The sequence below is a fragment of the Gopherus flavomarginatus genome, chromosome 17 (genome assembly GCF_025201925.1).
Source record: "Gopherus flavomarginatus isolate rGopFla2 chromosome 17, rGopFla2.mat.asm, whole genome shotgun sequence".
NCBI lineage: Eukaryota > Metazoa > Chordata > Testudines > Testudinidae > Gopherus > Gopherus flavomarginatus.
In genome coordinates, this window is record NC_066633.1 from 15,015,541 (window position 1) to 15,036,307 (window position 20,767).

At 43.7% G+C, this 20,767-nt stretch overlaps 1 protein-coding gene across 1 annotated transcript in view; it reads left to right on the forward strand.

Moving 5' to 3' along the window:
• BRINP1 (BMP/retinoic acid inducible neural specific 1) overlaps positions 1 to 20,767 on the forward strand; it is a 94,171-nt gene that overhangs the window by 9,240 nt on the left and 64,164 nt on the right. The window contains exon 2 of the mRNA XM_050926903.1: positions 19,209 to 19,476. Within this exon, the coding sequence (XP_050782860.1) occupies positions 19,259 to 19,476 (218 nt within the window). The 5' untranslated portion in view covers positions 19,209 to 19,258. The remainder of the gene's footprint in view (positions 1 to 19,208; positions 19,477 to 20,767) is intronic.

Consider the following 20,767-nt stretch of genomic DNA (forward strand, 5'->3'; position numbering starts at 1 on the left):
TCTGCTGCAGGGGGTCATTGTGCGTGGCTGGATTTGAAATGTAAAGATTGGGTCGTGGCAATTTGCAACTCTGCTATCGAAGAGAATGAGGATCAAATCTCATGTTTCAGAGCATGAACTGATCATCTTCTGGGGTTAGGAAGGAAATTCGCTCTCTGCACAGAGCCTTCCACAGCTGGTAAGGGACTTGATACTGCTCCCACTGAAGTCAAAGGGAGATTAGGAATTGACATCTCTGAGTAAAGGGTCATCCTCTGAGCATTATAGGACGGTTTCAGTCACTGAAACAGGCAGGATACCAGGCTACATGGACCAGCAGTCTGATCTGATGTGACCACTCCCATGTTACTATGTGAGACTCGCTCATTGACTTCAATAGGGATTGGAGCAGGTCCTAAAATGGGAGCTCCTAAGTAGCTGTAGTGAGCCTGAGCTGCAAATCTCAAATCCACGGTATCATTATTATTATTATTTTTATCATGATAAGGGCCACAAGTGCAGGCACAGTACATACACTTGCTGCTGGACACGGTACATACACATAGAAACATACAGCCCCTGCCATGATGAGGTTACAACCTAAACAGACAAGACAGGCAAAGAATGGGGGAAAGGGTCTGCCACCACCCTTCTTTTACAAACGAGGGACGGAAGTGAGAGAGAGCTCAAGGGCTCAATCAAACTCCCTTTAAAGTTCACTAAAAATCTTTCCACTGACTTGAATGGGTGTTGGATCTGGCTGCATGGGACAGGTTTTCTAAAGAGTGTTCAGCACATTGGGGTGTCAATGTGGGAATGACACGGTTCTTGAAAATCTGTCCCTGAGATCTCTGAAAGAGTGAGCTCTATGTGACTTGCCCAAGGTCACAGAGGCTGTCAGTGGCAGAGCCAGATCTCCAGACTCTCAGGGTAGAGTCTTAAAAAGACTCTCCTTCCTTTCCTCAGAGCCGAAATTCAGGGGATTCTTTGGATCTGGGATTTCGGATTGGGCCCACCACTACTTACAGATGCCTCTATATATAGCGATTCTGCCTTTGTCATCGCAACTCTTTTAAGGCAAGTGCGGATGATTACATTGCAAAGGTGGCACCACACATCGGGTGTATAAAAAAGATACAGACATGCAATCAGCTGTAGAGACAGCGACAGCAGTGAGGGAGCCAGAGAAGAAGGCAGGGTAACTTTTCAGAGCAGGTGGAAAGGATGAAAGGGAAGCAGCTGCAAGGAACGCATGAACTCTAGATGGAATAATCAGCCGACAGGAGACATGCGATCTGGGGGATCTGACAGGTAGAACATGGAGTTCATTGGCAAGGCAGGTGTAAATGCTGAGATAAGCTGCCGTTTAGGGGTGAATGACTACTCAGCTTATAGGATAGGAAATAAGGGGGAGATGCGATGGGCAGGTGCAAAACCCACGATAAGGTATTATGTAGGTTTGAATGATTGCTGTGTTTATAGAGGTTTGCATGGAAAGGGGAGGGTGGAGGGGAGGTGCGAACAGGGAAAGCTTTGCTCATACAAAATTAATAGGAGAGATTCAGGCAAGAAAGTAATCATTGGATAGATTGGCCTCTACCTACATTCCAGGAAGCTTGTTTGCAGATGATGGAGGCTGAGGGTGGAAGGGAGTGAGGATTTACAGACTGGGACGGCAAGAATGGGAATCTGTGCAATTCTGCGTTGTTGTTTTCCTTGAAGGATTTGTACAAATGTAGTAACTGCAGACTGGGGGGCCAGATCCAGATTTCAATCACACGGATGGTAAAGCGGGAATAACTCCATAGGCTTCAGTGACATTATTGGGGACTCACCTCCATACAAGTGAAATCAGAAGTTTGCCCTTTGTCTTGGTGACTCGGATGTTTAAAGGCTGATGGCGCCTTAGAGGAAAGCATAACTTCTTCGTTGGATACCACTCTAGTGGGCCTAACTGAAGTATAGGAAGGGGGCAAGGGAGGGATTCATTCCTCACCCTAACTGCTGATCAGCTAATGCCCTGAAGCATGAGGCTTGATGGCCCTTAAACATGTAGGTGAGGGATCCTTACTGTGAAATGACTCTTACCTTGGTCATGACTGGAGACCAAACCCTGGCACTCCAGAGCTAAGAGCTCCTGCTGCTGCTAAAGGATTAAGGCCCAGGTCCTTAAATATATTTATATGCCTAACTCTCCTCGCTGGGAACCATAGCAGACTCATGTGCTTTGTGGATCAGGCACAGTGGAGGAGGCCGAGCCCACTGAATGGTGGGTAACATCTGTAAATGCTATTCTTACCCATATGCTAGACTTATCCCTAGGTGTCCAGCCCTTCGTTTGGAATACTGTTTAACCCAGCGATGTCTGATTGCTGAAAGCAGGGAGGCACTGACCCTCTTTGCTTCATATCAAACCCACTCAGCCATCCCAGGTTCCGGTTTTTTACTTGAATCCCAATATTCTTGGCCTCTTGTGCCATTGAGAAGAGGGCAGGACAAAAGAGGGGAAGAAAGAGACAGACTCCAGTGGAAACATCAGGTGGAAAAGGAAACAGAGACTGGAGCAGAACAGGAAAGGAATTTGGAAGGAAAAAGAAGGAGCAGAGATAGGAAACAAGGGGCAAATTCTAATGACAAACGCCTTCGAATTTGAATTCCAGCTCACTTTTATCGTGGTTTTCCTATCCCTCAGAGAAGGCACTGGCACAGGTAGATTTTTTTTTTCAAATTGACTCACTCTTGTATAATAAATGTAGGTTTAAATTACAGGGGAGAATAGGTTCAGGAACTCAACAGCTCAACATATTCACAGAGCTTCAATCTCTCTGCAATTCCCCATGCCTGGCAATGAGTTTTTACAGGCTGTTATTATTAATTATTATTATTATTATTATTATTTATCCGTTTTATCATAGTGCCTAGTAACCCCACCTAAGATGGGGGCACCAGAATGCTAGGCCTTGTACAAACAGACAGTGAGAGACAGTCCCTGCCCAGAATTGCTTACACCCTAAATAGACAAGACAGACAACAGGTGGGAGAGGGAACAGAAACATGGCAGAGAGGAAGTGATTTGACCAAGGTCACACAGCAGGTCAGTGGCAGAGTCAGGTAAAGAGTACTTGTTTTTTCTGACTCCCAGGCTAGTGCCCTCTCCACTGAACCACAGGTTAATTATATGCACTTTCTATCATCCTTCACTCCTCCCTTTCCTGCACTTTCTCTCCATTCACCCATATCACTGTCTGTCCCCCTCCTCGCTCCTTTTCATCTTGTTTTCCACTCCCGCTTTCCTCTCGTCACTCTCTCCTCCTTTAGATGCTCCTTAATGCTCTAGCATGTGTTAATAATGAGCCTTAGCCAGCACCAAGATGCGTCAAGGAACGGGCCGTGTTGGGTAGAGTGGGAGAGAGGGAGGGGATGGAAGAGGAGAAGGAAACTGATTTGTGGGTGGCTCTGAACTTATTTCAGTGTCTGGCCCTGGATTCCAGCTGAGGCTCTGTGGTAAGATACAGGACCCCGTCATATACGCAGAAGCTGCTACAGCACAGAACCGTGCATCACAATGGAAGCATCTGAATCCAAATGGAATAAGAAAGGAGCAGATTTTGGACTTTGGCTGTGGCTGGAAAGCTGGGGGGATTTATCTCCTGGGGGCAGCCAGCCGACAAAGGGGAAGCAAAGGTTCAAATGAAGCATGAGGGAATGCAGGACATTTTTTTTTTATGAGGTGGGAGAGAGGAAAGCGGAGCCTATATTATCTATGCAGTGAAAAGATCTAGAACTTGGCTACAATGTATGTCTGGGATTTTAGTCATCTGTGTGGGTTTCTGCATGGGGACTTCTTCCAATCCTAGAATAAAATCAGACGTGAGTGTGAATATTCAGTCAGACACAGGGGTTACAGTGCTCTCTGCTCACTGGGTTTTGCATGCTGTCAGAGATTAGACTACCATCTGGTTAGCACAATGTACATCAAAGGATTAGTACCTGAATCCAAGACACTGCTCTAATTCCTGCTGACTTTCTGAAGTTCTGCAAAATTACTTTTTTGTTATTATTTGGCTAATAGATTGATGTGGACAAAAGGACAAGAATGTTGGGATGAGGCACATCTATGGGACAGACAGGCAAAAGAGCTGGCGGATTAAGATATTTTTGTTGCTGTTAGCTACCTGTATAAGTGAGCTGTAAAAATATCCGATGTGATGTAGGAAGGCTGGAGGCAAGCACCTGCTTTAGTGCTTAGAGTGCTGGGAAAAAGGTGTTGCCTAGACTGTCATTTCAGTTGCCCAAACAAGGAAGGAGGAAGCTGGTAGGTGTATATCAGGAGGAGGCTGCACACCTACATGATGAGCTGCCTGTGACAGAGCAGATACAACTTTTAGATAATGTTTTCACCTCTTAGCTCATAGAGCCACCTTTGGAATACTCTGTAAATGGCCTTGTAGTGTGATAGACAACTTTTGGCCTTGTCTGTGGATATAACTGCTCCAAAGCACCCCTCTTTTCTTGGGGTAGCCTCACAAGACACCTTTATGTACACATGAGAGAAGGTGATGGCAAAATACGGGTTCTGAATTTGATTCACTCCATCGTGAGAGAATTTTCTTTTAATGTTATGCCAGAGCTGTGACTGGAGAGGAAGAAAGTTTTCTCCTCTCCTGCAGTCCCCATCATGTCTCTGCCAGCACGGCTGTCCTGGCTGGTAGACAGTCTAGCCAATGTGGAAATCTCTTCCTCTGTGGAGGAATTTTCTAGCTACTTTCACCACACTTGGACTTTGCCCACTGACTTCAGAGGAGCAGATTTTGGCTGGGGTCAGGCAGCTGAAGAAGCAAATGTGATGTCTTCTCTGGGTCGGTTTCAAGCTGACTCATTCAGTGAGACACCAGAAGTATCAGGGACATGCCAAGGTGTGATTTCCACCTCTACCCATTGGTGCTGGTAACATCTAGCAGAGGTCTATTTCGTGCATTATTGGTGAAGGATGCCAGCAGGACAAAGCGCCCGTTTAACCCACTGGTCAGTGTATTATGTGTTCTCTTTGGTGCCCAATCCACAGAGGATACGAGTCTGTCAGAACCCCCACTACAGCCCCTTGTTAGTTGTAGGGCTTATATGCTATTGAGATCCCTGGTTCAATGCCCTGGTGTGTCAACCAAAAGGTTGTCCCTGACGCCAGTATTTCGCAAGCCAATGCTCCAGGACCCATTTTTAGATTCTGATAGTTTAGCAAATTACTCTCAAACGTTCTGCGGAGGGCAGTAGCCTTTGCATTATCAAGAGTCCTAGGCCTTCCCTGACCTCCTTTTTGATCGGGGCATGGTACAGAGAATCCACCAGCCTTCTTGGTCAATGATAAAAGAATCAGCATGGATACTTGACCTCTCCCCATCGCCAAGAGGAAATCATTGGTAGTCTTTTTATATTCTCTGTGGATCGGGCACAGGAGGGAATCCATGAAACACTGGAGTGGAAGGCAGCTTTTCATTCCTCTGTCAATGCATGAGATCAGTGCCTCAGTAAATAATAAATTGTATCAGCTGAGGTCTATTTTCCCCAACAACTTGTTTTCATTCTTGAATAACTAAAAAAAATATATATAGTTAAATGGATTTTACTCAAACTTGCCAGGATTATCCCCCCTTAGGCCTGAGACTAAGCATGCAAAACTCCAGCCGAAAAGGAGAATTTTTCAGAAAGTTACAAACCTGGGGAAACGTTGGCCTACAATGGAAGTCTCAATGTAACCTTAACAGTGGTAGGGTTTAGTATCAGCAAAAAGTTGTAATCCATAATGCCAGGCCATCTGGAGCAGTGGAAGACCAAATGGGGAGGGATGGGGGAGAGAATCTGCATGCCAAGGTGGAGTTTAAGCATATGTGTGGGGTAATTTATTTTGGAAATAGACATGATTGGCCAGAAGGCTCTGCCTCTCTCAATACACAGAGGCTGCAACCCAAAAGTAACCAAAATGTTAAAGGGTGTATGTCATCCATTGTAGAGGGTAAGCAAGTGCCTCGGGTTTTCCCTGGCTTTCCCAGCCAATCCGTCCTTCCTGGGTAGCAAAGTAGAGGTGCAGATGTCTGTTCTGGGTGCCATGGAAACCTAGGGTTGCCAGGTGTCCAAGTGAGTGATGGTGGGGAGAGTGAGAGATGCGGGGGGAAGGGGGGAGGAGTGAGCACAGGTGGGCCTCAGAGGAGGGGCGGAGCAGGGGTGTTTGGTTTTGAGCAAGTAGAAAGTTGCCAACCCTATGTAAACACCTCCTTGCCAAAGACTAGGATGCTAAGAGCCTCAAGGTAAGAGGTAGCCCTTACAACCTCTTTGGCCCTCCTGGTACTGTATGATGTGCTGTGGGGAGGAGGAGTGTGGCCATGGAAACCTCCTTTGCTCTGCATAGCCAAGCCCCTCCACATCTCAATACCAATGCCTCACTTGCCTTTCCCACCCCAGAGATCTCTGTGCCCAATCACGGCTGTCTCCTGTGTGCTGTGGGAAGAAGGGATGCTCTGTGTCCTCTCTCCCCTCTAGTGCATCCATGCAGTGCCATGCACAATTTAGCCCTTCGTGTTGCATTCGTGCCCTTTCTTTGTATACATTGTGCTATACACTTTCATTTAAAATGGAGTCCCTGTTCACACACAATTCAAGCCCTGCACACAGATGCTGGCAGCCTGATAGCACATAAATATCAGTCCCGAGACCCCGGTGCCCTCAATCTATTATCGAATCACAGTGAACACACAGAAACTCTTGGAGATATTTTCCTCCATGAAGGCAAAGAATCAATACAGTTTTCTTATTACTGCCTCTGTTCTGAGCTGTTGCTCTCTTTCACTTGTGCCTCTCAGCTGCACTTGTTTTCAGCCCCATACTTCCCTCCACCCTACACAGACAGGATGGTCTAAATTCACATGTATCTGCACTGCAGGCAAACAATCATGACACAGAGATTAAACAAAGCCATCATTTGAGATAAAGACACCGGGTAAAAGTTTTAAAAGAAACTAAGTCCTATTGAAAGTCGATGGGATTTAGGATCCTAAATCACGTAGGCTTCTGACAATGTTACCCACACATTTTCACACGGCATGTGAAAATGAATATGACTACTGAATGGTCAAGCATACTTCGCCCTAGACAAAGGATACTGAGGACATGATACATGCCCAAGGAGCTTACGATTAGGATGGATTCGAAAATGGAATTTCCTTTCCGCGGGAAATTCTGCCATTTAGCCAAAAATTCATTCCAAGTTAGGACAATAGTTCTACATTTCCCACAGAACAAAAATTCTGAAAATGAAAATTCTTGATTCGGGACTACAGAAATGTTTCATTTCGATAATGTCAAAACACTATAATAGTATAAAATCATGTATAAATATAATGTAATATTAATATTTTAATATGACAGGAAAGTCCAAATGAAATGTTTTGACATTATCAAAACAACAGAAGGACTAAATATTTTGTTTTGATATTTTTTCCTCAGAGAAAATTTCGCTGAAATTGACACATTTCAATTTTGAGGACAATGCATTTTCAAACAGAAAAACTCTCACTATTTCTTTTTTACCAGCTTTACTTACAGTCTATCTAAACAGACAAGCAACACAGCACAGACAATAAAATCCCAGAGCAGAGCAGTTTCAAGGCCTGGTCCTTGTGCTGTGTCAGGGTTGGGTGCAGCCTCAGCACTGAGTCCATATTCCAGGAGTCAGCTACACAGTGATCTTCCGCCTCTGGGCAGCCAGTGGCCGGTGCCCCTCACTACCATGCTGGAGCCTCCACATTTATTTGACAAATAAAATTTGCAGAATTTTAAACTATTGTGCATAGATTTTTTGGGGGGGCGGGGGTTGCAGAATTTTTACTTTTTTTGGCTCAGAATGCCCTCAGGAGTAGAAAAGTAACAGATACATATTTTTCTAGTAATAAAGTAATCCTCTGCTGGTCTTGGGTTAATTCAAACTTTTGATTTAATTTAGAATGAAGTTTAATACAATATTCCACTGTATTCTTGCAGTTAGATCTAAACCAAGCCCACTGATTTTAATAACCTTAATGCCAGACTCTACAGCACTAGAAGCAGTAATTTAGGCAGTGCAGACCAGTGGCTAGAGCAGGAACCTGGCAATCAAGATTCCTGGGCTTCTATTTCATAATCTGCCACTGGTTTTGTGTTACTTTGGGCAAGTGATTAAGGACAATTTTTTCAAACCTGGGTGCCTAAGGCAAGGCCCTTCTGTCAGTATGTAGGCACTAAAGTGGCCTGAATTTCAGAGGTTCTGAAAATTTGGAGCTCCCAGGGAAGCCAATATTGTGGACTCTGATTCACCCTCATCAGCCTTTACTCCCTCCATTGGGATTATTCTCATGAGTAAGGGTTCACCAATGAAAAAGGGCTCCACATTGCATCCCACTGTGTTTCTGTTTCTTCATCTGTAAAATGGGAATAACTGATATATACACACACACATATTATACTTGTTTGGCTTCTATCGCTGTGCTATCTAGCACCTCACAATCTTTAATGCATTTATCCTCCCAGCACCCTGGGAAGTAGAGCAGACTATTATCCCCATTTGACACAAAGGGAACTGAGGCACAGAGAGGCTGTGTGACTTAGGCAAGATCACATTGGAAATCTGTGGCAGAGCACGGAACTGAATCCAACTCTCCGGAGGCCTAGTATGGTTCCCTATTTACTAGATCACCCATCCTACACACCTCCTTACCCACCTGTTGTGATGCTTGATGTACAAGACATCATGACTTTTGCAAGCATCATATTCAACACTGATCAGTTGCCAAGGGAAACATTAAACACGTGCCAATGACCCTCACTAGCCTAGTCTCCATGATCTGAAATACTTCTGTGTTCTTTCTGCAAAGGGCTCAATCGAAGATCGGCTAAAGCTCCCAGCTTGTTTCCAGTACCCTGACAGGAATGTTGCACACAGGGAAAAGGCAGTGGCTGGCAGAGCCCATGAGTCTAAATTCATATGAAGCCTTTATAGCCAGTGCAAATTATTCAGTCATTCCATGTAATAGCACAGGCAGATCAGCCCTGGGCCAGAATTCACATCAGCCAACAGTCCAGACTCCTTTGCCCCACCCCTCCATATCTATCTTTGGGTTCATTTGCATTTTCCAGTGCGTATAGTGACAGAACCTGATGTCCTTAGGAAGTGCTGAGTTAAACGGGGCTTTTCATCCCAGCAGCCCGGCCTGTCATTATCCAAGCAGCAGGAGCTCTACCTGGAGAAGTGATGGGCTGTGGATTTCAACCCTTTGTGCTCCTTGACCCACAGCTGAGAAGAGAGGAAAGATCCTGGTGATTGCTTAGCTAGGTAGCCCACCTGGAAGGTGGAGCTGAGTGCTGGGAGATCAGGAAGCTCTTGTATTTAACGGGATCATCAATTTATTCCAAACCCTTGGGATGCTAATATTAGTGGTGTCATGGTAAAGTCCCCAACCGCTCTGGAGCAGGGACCATGTCTTTGTGTCTGTGCAGTAATGAACACTTGGACAATAGAAATGTCACTATGAATATCAGGCTAAAGACAATGTTTGCAGTTTTCATATTGTTCATTTTGGAGCAGAGAGTCAGCTCTCACTGTTGGGTGCAATAACAGGTCTGTTTTCCCTCTTCCCACACCACTCCCCATTGGCCCGAGTGGTTGCGATAGAATGGTGTGCAAAAAGACAGAGTATTTTTCTTCTGAGAATATCTGGATCAAGCATTATAGTGGGAGCCAAAACCTCTTGAGCTCTAATCTGGGGTGTAACATAGTTTCTGTATGACCTTGGGCAAATCACTTAAACACACTCTGTGCCTCAATTTCCCCAGTTGATAGTGAAATAATGATATAGCGTTTTAGCTAGCTCATGGTATATGGCTAATAGAGTTGGGCAGGAACTAGATTTTCCATGTGGTGGAAAATTCCAGAATTTTTTTTTTCCATTTGAAAATGGAACTAAAGAAAAAAAACGCTAAAAAACAAAACAAACAAACAAACAAAAAAACCCGCTGAAATTTCCACCGAAAGAAAATTCTGAAAAAACAAACAAACATATTTTGTATTGCTCATAACATTTTGTTTCAGTAAAACTGAAATGTTTCTTTCTGATTTTGACTTTTTAAGATGTTTATATTACGTAATATAAAATTTAAAACTTTGAAACCAAAAGTCATTTTGAAACAGCAAATTGAAACTGTTGGGTCTGGCATATAATACCCTAGGAGCGGAGATACTTGGGTTTATTAATGCAGATCTTGATTTGAACCAAAAGCATGGCCTTGCATTCACATTTGCTATAAAAGCGATGAATGCCAGATGTACAGAAAAAGATACTGGCCAATTACCTTCCCTTGGGGCGTAGGCACATCACAATGGATTTCTCCTATGAGGCTCCAGCTATGCTTTACACTCTAGCATATTTATACCTTTTTCACATTAGAGCAACCATCCAATCAATTATTAAGCATTGTATCTTGCATAACTTCAGTTTACATAAGTTTTGCTGTCCAAGCTATTTTCATGTTACCTCACTCCGCACCAAGACCTTCCTTGCTTTCAGTATGGTGACTTTTTGTCAGCACCTTTTGTGTATTTATTGTACTGATTAACTTTCTCTTATCTATGCCATTTAACACAGCACAAAACATCACCTTCCTCCCACATAACAGATTAATTTAGCAAGCAATGCTCATGCTAAGCAAATAATAGGCTGAAAGCAGTTAGGTTAGCATAAATATTACCCTGGTATGTCCAAACTCATTCACTATACATGACCCACACTTCCGGTATTTCCAACAAAACATTCCTTTCTTTCTTTCTTTCTTTCTTCCTTCCTTCCTTTCTACTGGAATTTTGTCAAAATTCACGTTTCTGTGAAACATTTTTGCATTTGACAAATTGGCATTTTGTCAGGAAAAAAAAAGTTTAATCAGAAAATGTCCACTCAGCAGCAGTAATGAGGCTAAGTTAATTTTGGAAGAGCAGCATGAAGGAAAGATAATGTAATGGACAGAACACTGGACAGGAACTCAGGTGACCTAGTTCAATTCCTGGCTCAGTCACTGGATCCCTGTGTGACCTTGGACAAGTCACTATGGGGATGTCTGCACTAGAAATGCTGCGGCAACTGTGCCACTGTACAGTTGTAGTGTAGAAGCTACAGTGATGGAAGGGGTTCTTCTGTCACTGCAGTAAATTCATCCCTTTGAAAGGCAGTAGCTAAACTGACTGAAAAATTCTTCCATCAACCTAGTGGTATCTGTACCGGGGCTTAGATGTGTGTCTCTTCCGGTGTGAATTTGTGACACCTCTGAGTGACATAGGTTGATCTAAGGGATCTACACTACCCGCCGGATCGATGGGCAGCAATCGATCCAGCGGAGACCGATTTATCACATCTAGTCTAGACGAGATAAATCGACCCCCAAGCGCTTTCCCCGTCGACTCCTGTACTCCACTGCCACGAGAGGCACAAGCAGAGTCGATGGGGGAGCGGCAGCAGTTGACTCACCGAGGTGAAGACACCACAGTAAATCGATCTAAGTAAGTCGACTTCAGCTACATTATTCATATAGCTGAAGTTGTGTAACTTAGATTAATCCCCTCCCCCGCTGTGTAGACCAGGGCTAAGATTTATATATAGACCAAGCCTTGCTCTCTCTGTGTCTCAGTTCCCCATCTGTAAAATGGGTAGAGAACTACTTCTCTACCTCATAGGGATGTTGTGAGGATAAAATCCATTAATGTTTGTGAGACAGATACTCTGGTGATGTGCGGGCACATAAGTGCCTAGATGGATGCTAAAAAATCCTATGTAAATACTAGCTCTTATTATTTTGGTGTAACCTAACTTATCATGAAACTATGGAGGGCAGGACTAGATAATATTTGGATAATATTTTAGATAATAATTTTACATTATTAATAATAATTTCAGGTTCAGGACAATGTTTGACTGAAAACCACCTAGGCCATACTTTTGTGAGGCTCAGAAAAGTTTGGTTAACTTAGTCTTATTATTATCTATTTTCATTTTGTCCCTGCCACTTCACTCCTGGCTCTCTCTGGCACCAGAAACAGAAGAGCCAAAATACTGGATGCAAGGTTGTTGTCAGAGTGTTTCCAACCCAGATGGAAGCAGGATGTACCGCTGGTCTTGCAGGAGGTCTATTCCCATGTGGTTGCCAGCGTTGCAGAGCTAACTGGCTAAGTAGTGCAACTGCTGGGACTTATCTGAATGGAACTTCTGAGACCTTTGAGGTTCACCTCTTGCTACCTGGAACAGATGTGTGTGCTTGATGTTAATCTCCCTTTCCAGAATATAAGTAATTGGTGTCTCCTGGGCTATCACATTTGTAACTATGGTGCACATTCAGAAATTCATGGCAACAGCTGGGCTGCACCTTCCATCCTTTTACAGAAGAACCTAAGAGTTATGAACACCTGGGGAATGAAGGTTGTTCGCAACTCTGAACAAAACGCTATGGTTGTTCTTTCCAAAGTTTACAACTGAACATGGACTTCATGGAGCTTCGAAACTTACTATGCAGAAGAAAAATGCTGCTTTCCCTGTTTTACTAGTTTACATTTAACACAGTGCTCTACTGTATTTGCTTTTTTTTTTTGGTATCTCTGTTGCTGCCTGTTGTGTACTTCTGGTTCCAAACGAGGTGTGTGGTTAACTCATCAGTTCATAACTCTGGAGTTCGTAACTCGGAGGTTCTACTGTACTCCAAATACACTGATCCCCTATCATTTGAGATATAGGGACATCAGATACTTACCTAGGGTGTAGGATAAAGAGTTGAGCAACTCCAGTTGCATCCAGTTGAGGGCAATGGCATGCATATATACCAACCATTATACTGAGGGTGTGATCCTGCAAGGTGTGGCTTAAAGTTAAGTGTGGGCTTAACCTGTTTGCTGAATTGGGGCCAGAGTGTTTAACCTCATTCAAGATGTAGTCCTAATGTCTCCTATGACCATCTCCTTTGCTAATTTATCAGCATCCTGTGGCAAGTTGTGAAGTTGCTGCAGCACAGAAGTATTTCAGACACAAATAGCATTTGTTATTCCCTTCCCTCTGGTAAAGTGCAGCAGGCAAAACACCTCGCTCAGCCTGTCAAGAACCACATGTGGGACACAAGGAAAAATAATTGGTGCATGAAGCTAAAAGAGATACAGGACTCATTTCTTTACTGCAAACAATGTATGCTGTAATTTCTCTTTCTTGAGGCTGCATTTCTGATGGCAATAGTGTACAACAAGGAGCATGAGAGAACACTGGGTATGTGTGAAGGATCTCTCTAATTTATCAAATATAAGGGATAAATTGGAGGTGAAGAGGTTAGAACAAGGGCCTTGGTGGTATTCCAAAGAAGGTGTTTAGAGCTGGTAATTGGGAGTCAGGATCTCTGGATTCTTGTTTCCCCTCTTCAACTGTCATCTTTGGCAAGTCAATGTCCCTCTGCAAAATAGGGATAATAATAGTTTTGTTATCTGTAAAATCTATCACCTGTATCTATCTCACATGGTATCTGAATACCTTACAACCATTATCTTCAGAGCGGTCAAGCACACACCTGTTTTTTCACAATTTTATTTCAGAAACAAATGCGGATCATGGTGGTTAGGTACCTCACTGAGACATTGAGAGCTTCCATTTATGTTTGCAATGCAATTCCAACTCCTTGGATCAAAGCTTCTGTCTTATGGCAGCAGAAGTACAGAATATAATGAGCAAACATGCAGCTATCGATCATGATGAAATTAAATGTGAATTCAAACATTAAATGGTAACTTCCATTTAACACAAAGAATTGGCCTCTTTTTGCTACAAAACCTCAGAGTTCTCAAAGAAAGAGAATTACAAGGCGGGGGACAAATTTTAAACATTCAGGCCTGAATTCTCATCTACACAAAGACCAGTTTACATCACTCTGGCAGTGCAAAGGGACCGTAATTTGGATGTAAATTTACACCAACTTAAAGGAAAGTTTACATTAGCAAAATGGTGTGATAGAACTTTACTGTAACTGAGAAGTGGGCCCTCAACATGCTGTCCATACCGTGTTGACTGTTCATCTTAACTCTGATCAGTATCTCACTCACCTTCCATTCAGATTCTTTAAGGACCATTATTCTGGCACACTGTGCATGTTCACATTGGCTATATGAATTTATAAGGGTCTGGTACCAGGCCGCTGTGCCAGGATGTTCTCAACTGAATACATCTGCCATATGATAAACAGGGATCACTGGTTCTTTGTGTTAAGTATTATTGTGCTAGTTATTATTAAGTATTTCTATTACAGCAGTGCCTAGAGAGCCCAACTGACTGCAGGGCTGTATTTTGCTAAGTGTAGTAGAAACATACAGCAAGAGACAGTCCCTGCCCCAAAGAGATTACAGTCTAAAAAGGCCAGGCAGATAAACCACAAGGCCATTGCCATCCTTCATTCTAAGGCATTAGTGTTGCACCAGGTGTTATTTTTGGATAGATTTGGACCCAAGGGTTATAAATCTGGGGACGTCCCTCCCCTCTTCTGACCCCCACACAATCTCTGCAAAGTCTCTGAGATGGTTCCAGGATTGGGGCAGCTCCAGAATGCCATATTACACATTAATTTGAGACTTGAGGTTGTTAGCAGTTAGATTTAATAGACCTCGCAATATTGTCTTAAACACAAAATAATCCCACTTAGTAGGTTTTTATGGCTTCCACGGGGACCAGCCCTGTAGTGCATATTAATGTTTAATGCCAAGCAACATCTTTTCAGCAGCTATGGGGAGAAAAGACACTAATAAAAAATTTAACTTGATTGTGATATAATTGTCTAGACTGGTGGTGAAAGTCATGTTATTTCTTCTTCCTTTACCCAACTTCTGCTCTTTGCTCAGAACACTTTTTCTTCCAGTGTACATCCAGAACCCAGGTTTGCCCACATCTTCCTACTGTCTGGGAGGGATCTGGTCCCCATGTTGATTAAGGTCTGGCAAGTGATGACTGTTTGGATGAAGATCTGTATGCAGGGTTAGGAATCACTCAAGCTCTTTTCATCATTACCCCAAGCCCAACTTCAACAAACATGGTGGAGGGCAGATAATCATTCTCTGTGTGTTCCTATCTTTGGTCTCGGGTAAACAGAGACAACCAAAATACTGTGCAATGCCACATCGGAGAGAGTAGATGGCTGATGTGACTGAGGAGTATTACAGCCATTCCACCTAGCATTCCACAATGGACATGAACTGGACACGGGATTGGAGGTCAAGTATCACTCCACACTTTAATACAAAAAGCCCATCCTCCCAGCCTGGTAGCAATTCAGTAGAAAGAAGAGGGCTTAAAGAACTGATCCAAGGAGGCTGACAAATGAGGTAGTTACTGGAGGATTCAATAACCAAACAACAGGCATAGTTAGGTCTGTGTGTGCACTACAGCTGATCATTAGTGGAGACGGATTCTGATGCTTATCTAATGGAGGAGGGTGAACTTATAACTTTTCATTTTGTGGTGGAAGCGTATCATTTGTGCTCAGAATCTGAGAAACAGAGGTGTGGCCTGAACAGATGGCTAGAAGCTAAGCACTCCGTCCTGAGTTCTAATCCTGACTCTGAACCCAGGATCAGAAGATATCTAAGAACATATGAGTTCTCCTCATCCAGCCTCAGACATTAACTCCCGCTATGGCACCAGGCAAATCATTCCTGTCTTTAGTCTTACTATTAATTACTATTGTGTGCAGAGCCCAAAGCAGCCCGTCAGGGTCAGGGCGCGTTATGCCTGGTGCTGTCGAAACATCTCAGAAGCCATAATCCCTGCCTCAGAGCACTTACAAATAGTTAAGCAAAAGAAGGAGGCGATTATGTTTGAAAACAAAACAAAACAATATTTTGCCATTTTTATTGAAATTTTGAAAAAAAATAATTTGAAATGGAAAAATATGAATTTGAAATTTTCAGCCAACTCTGTTTACATTCTGGGAAGAGACAAGAGAGAAAGAAGGAAGACAGGAGAGAGGAAGAAAGGGGAACCTAGGTTACAAGGATAACCTCCTGAGCTATGGTACAAGGTGGTACAGAGTACGTCCTGTTGGGGCTGTTTTATTATTTCCATCTTTATTTTAATCACTTCCTACATTCTGTTTATTAATTTGTCTCATTTTTGTCTATTTATTTTAACCTCTGCCTATTTCTGTTGTTTTTTTCCTGTTAAACATCTGCCTGTAGTGTTTCCATGATATTTTATTTAAACTCCTTTTTTCATTTTGATATACATCGGTGTAGCTGCCTACCCAACGACTGTACCCAGCTGCTCTCGGTTCTTCTCCCTACTCCTACCTCTGTTTCTCTATCTGCCTTGATTTCCTCATGCTCCCCTACCTGACAGGAGCATCCTGAGCTGTCTGGAAAGTATTTGGAAGATTGCACATGTTGAGGACAGCCATGATATTCAGAGAATCATAGACTATCCGGGCTGGAAGGTACCTCAGGAGGTATCTAGTCCAACCCCCTGCTCAAAGCAGGACCAACCCCAACTAAATCATCCCATGATATTGAGCAGCAGCATGGTCTAGTGGCCATGAGACTTTGGTTCTGGCCCTAGTGGTGCCATTGACCGTCTGTGTGACCACTAGTCACTTCACCTCTCCCTCTATGCCTGTGTCTTCCCTTCCACCCTTTGATTGGCTCATCAATGTAGTTTGCCAGCTCTGGCACATGGACTGTCTGTTGCTATTGGTTTGTGCAAAGCCTCACACTATCTACCTCGGGATGGCTATGGAGCACATCTCTGTAGTTCTGGAGCAAAGCACACTCTACATCTTTGTGAGGCAGGGAAGATTTAGCCGCATTCGGCAGACAAGGAATTGGGGGCACAAAGTGATTAAAGTGACTTGTCTAAAGTCACACAATGAGACAGGAGAGGCAGAGGCAGGAACTGATTGCAGTTCTCCAGCTTAGAGATGTAATCTTCCTCCTTACTAGGCCCGCTCGGCACTACCACAAGACAATTAATAGTAATATTCCACCACAGTAACTGGAGGGAGGTTCAAACCCGTCCAGTGGAGAAAGCTAACAGAGACCGTTCTAGGATGACACTCATTGCCTCTCTTATGTTTAATGCTTTCATTTTTCATGTGGTGTAACTTTAGCTGGTGGGGAATTGTTCAACAGAACATTTTAAACAGGCTACATGGAGTATTTAGCTTTCTACAGTGCCGCGGAGCTCGCTTGCAGCAGCACAAACATATGCTGTGCACACGTGCAGACTCCCACATGCTCCCGTCACACACTCACCGCCACCAACGCCCAGTCACATGCTGGATTTTGCTGCACCCGAGCAAACACATACACATTCACAATCACATGCTGTAGCCTCATGCCAGTCTCATATATGCCTTCCCAATAACATAAATCCATATTCACACAAACACCAGCACTTTAGATCTCTCTTTCTCTCTCTTTCTCACACACACACACACACACACACACTTTGTATCTCTCTCTCCCTCTCTCACATACACACACACACAGAGGTACTTTGTATCTCTCTCTCACACACACACACACACAAACACCAGCAGTTTGGATCTCTCTCTCTCTCTCTCTCTCTCTCTCTCTCTCTCACACACACACACACACACACACACACACACACACACACACACACAGGCACTTTGTATCTCTCTCTCCCTCTCTCACATACACACACGCACACAGGTACTTTGTATCTCTCTCTCTCTCTCTTTCACACATACACACACACACACACAGGCACTTTGGCTCTCTCTCTCCCTCTCTCACATACACACACACACACAGGTACTTTGTTTCTCTCTCTCACACACACACACAAACACCAGCAGTTTGGATCTCTCTCTCTCTCCCTCTCTCTCTCACACACACACACAAACACTCTGGGAGTTGTACCTGTGCAGAGCACACATGTCACACTCATATACAGCCCCGCTCACACATATCCCTCTTCCAACAAAACCTTATACAGCTGGAATTTAGAAAAGAAGACTTTGTCAGTGATGAATAGATAATTGATACACATATCCCTCTTCCAACAAAACCTTATACAGCTGGAATTTAGAAAAGAAGACTTTGTCAGTGATGAATAGATAATTGATACAATCTGGGACCCTGTTGTGCCCTCCTGCCTTGTATCTTTGTCACGAAACAGAAGGATAAGGACCATTCCTGCTGTGTTCCTAATAACTCCATTCACCATCCACTAACGTAATGCCAAGCATTACCCAGTAGGGGGCATAGTGTCAATGGTGTGAGTGGGGAGGCAGCAAGAGCTAATGGTGAGAGCACTGGGATGGGAGTTGCAAGTTCCGCCGCTGACCTGCTGTGTCTTGCCTAGACTTCAAGCTCTTCAGGGCAGAGCTGTCCCTTACGACATGCACGTGCACTGCCTAACGCAATGGGGCCTTCACCTTAGTTGAAGCCTCTGTACGTTACGTTAATAGAAATAACAAAATAATGGTTCATTTGCCCCCACTCCTCAAAGGCCTAGTCTGTCAAGCCAGCTGCCTGGTGTGATCTTTATCTTTCAGAGTTCTGCAGGATTGTTTTTTGTTGTTGTCTCTGAAAACAGGATACTGATTTTATTTTATTTCTCTTTTTTTGGCATGACTTTAAAGTAAGAGCTCAGGTTGCATGGGGTATGGATTACAGATCATCGGAGATAGATGAAAGCAGAAGACACATTTATCTGGCACTGCATTAAAGGGATGTTAAACATATAATTGAAGCCCGAGGTGCAGCCACCTTGTGTATCCCGTCTCCTCTCCCCACTGCCGCATTGCAGAGAACTTTCCTGAGAGAAGTAACTGGGGGAACAGGGTGAGGTGCATTTGGGTCCTGACCTAGCTGTTTCACAGGGCAATGCATGCTCTGAGAGAAGGGATAAACGCCCCACAGAAGTACATATCAAACAATGAAATACAGTTAGATACCCAGAACCTCAATACCAGTAGACCAAGGGCATTTAAAACCTGGTTTAAAGTTTGTTTTCATGTTGTGCCACGTATTTGAAATAATTAACAGCAACAAAAAACATTTCTATGATTACATGTGTAACCATTTTTCTTTCTTCTCTCTCTTTTTTCTTCTATTTCTTTCCTCTATTCTTTCTCTTCTCTCTCTCTTTCCTCTTCCCCTCCCTTCCTGTCTTCCTCCACAGGACTCCATAGAATGGAGCAAGAATGAGAGGAAAAAGGCAGACAGAAAAGCATGAACTGGAGGTTTGTTGAGTTCCTCTACTTCCTGTTTATATGGGACCATATAATAGTACAGCCCTCCCACCAGGAACCAGCTGTTACCAACCAACATGTCTCCAAGGAATTTGATTGGCTTATATCAGACAGGGGGCCTTTCCACCACTCACGGAGCTACTTATCCTTTGTGGAAAGACATCGTCAAGGATTTACAACCAGATATAAAATATACAGGTATGTTGGTTTCTTACAGAGTTCATAGCTTTGCAGGCAGTGGGAACTCTGAGGGGTCACTCTTTCAGTCACAGTAGATGCTGGTCATTGGTTGAGACCCGCCAATGCCCTCATTCAGTCTAGGAGTGCTTCTGGACTATCTGCTGCCTTTCGTTAATAATGACATCTGCTTCAAAGACTCAGATACAGTAGATGTAAAGCTCTGACGTAAGCAATGGAGGTGCGTAGGTACCCAGGTGATTACCACAACATAAAAACAATATAGAGAGACGGACAGGAGCTCAGGGGAGAACCTGTTCGATGTGCATGTGAATGTGTCATATATGGGCAAAGATTAAATACATGGATGCAGAAACGAGCACATCAGAATACATCTAGCACTGTGCACACGAACTTGAATGCAATTCTATATGCACACCCAGCCATCTGCTTACTATGCATGCATTCACAAGCTGACATATCAATCTATACAATCACAGAAATGTCGGGGCAGGAGGGACCATGGAAGGTCATCTAGTCCACCTCCCCATGTTAGGTTTAAGTATACCTCTTACAGACACATACCAACATTCCAGTTTTCACATAACTAATATTTACCTCTAGAAGTACTACCCACCCCAAGAACTCCAAAACACAAGTGAGCCCCGCCCCCAAAATCATGAGATTGGCTTAAAAATCAGGAGACTTTTTTTTAACAAAAATAATAAGTGTTGGGTTCTTTGCATTTGCCTTCTGATTTCTAAGCCTTTAGGCTTCATTCACTTCGTGTTTTCAGCCTTGTCTTTGCAAAAAACTTATTTGCATTAATGGAAGCTGAGATTCTCATGCAATCTCTTGTTTATAGAAGCTGAGGAAACCACCCCCCTAAATATTATGATAATTGTGTGGGAGGTGGTAGGGCTCCTATACACACATGCATATCTACACATGTGGATGGGCCCTGGAATACAATTGCATAAGGCGCCAATGAACACGCAAACACAAACAAATAGGTAGGAATGTAACACGGACGTAAAGATAGCGCATTGCACTCACACTCAGTAAAAACAAAAAAGATAGAGTACGCACACACACAATGTTCCCTAGGAGGCACTATTCCAGAAGCATCTGCTGATGTAGAATAACCCCACAATATACTGGCTGAGATGCTGCACTGCGCCTCCAGCAGGTATGGCCCAGACAAGCATAGCCCACAGACACTGTTCTGCTTTCCCCATTCAGAACTTCTCGGGGGAAAGAAGCATCCTCCTGCTGCTCCAGTTTTTGCTGTCCCATTTCCCCCACGGGGTCC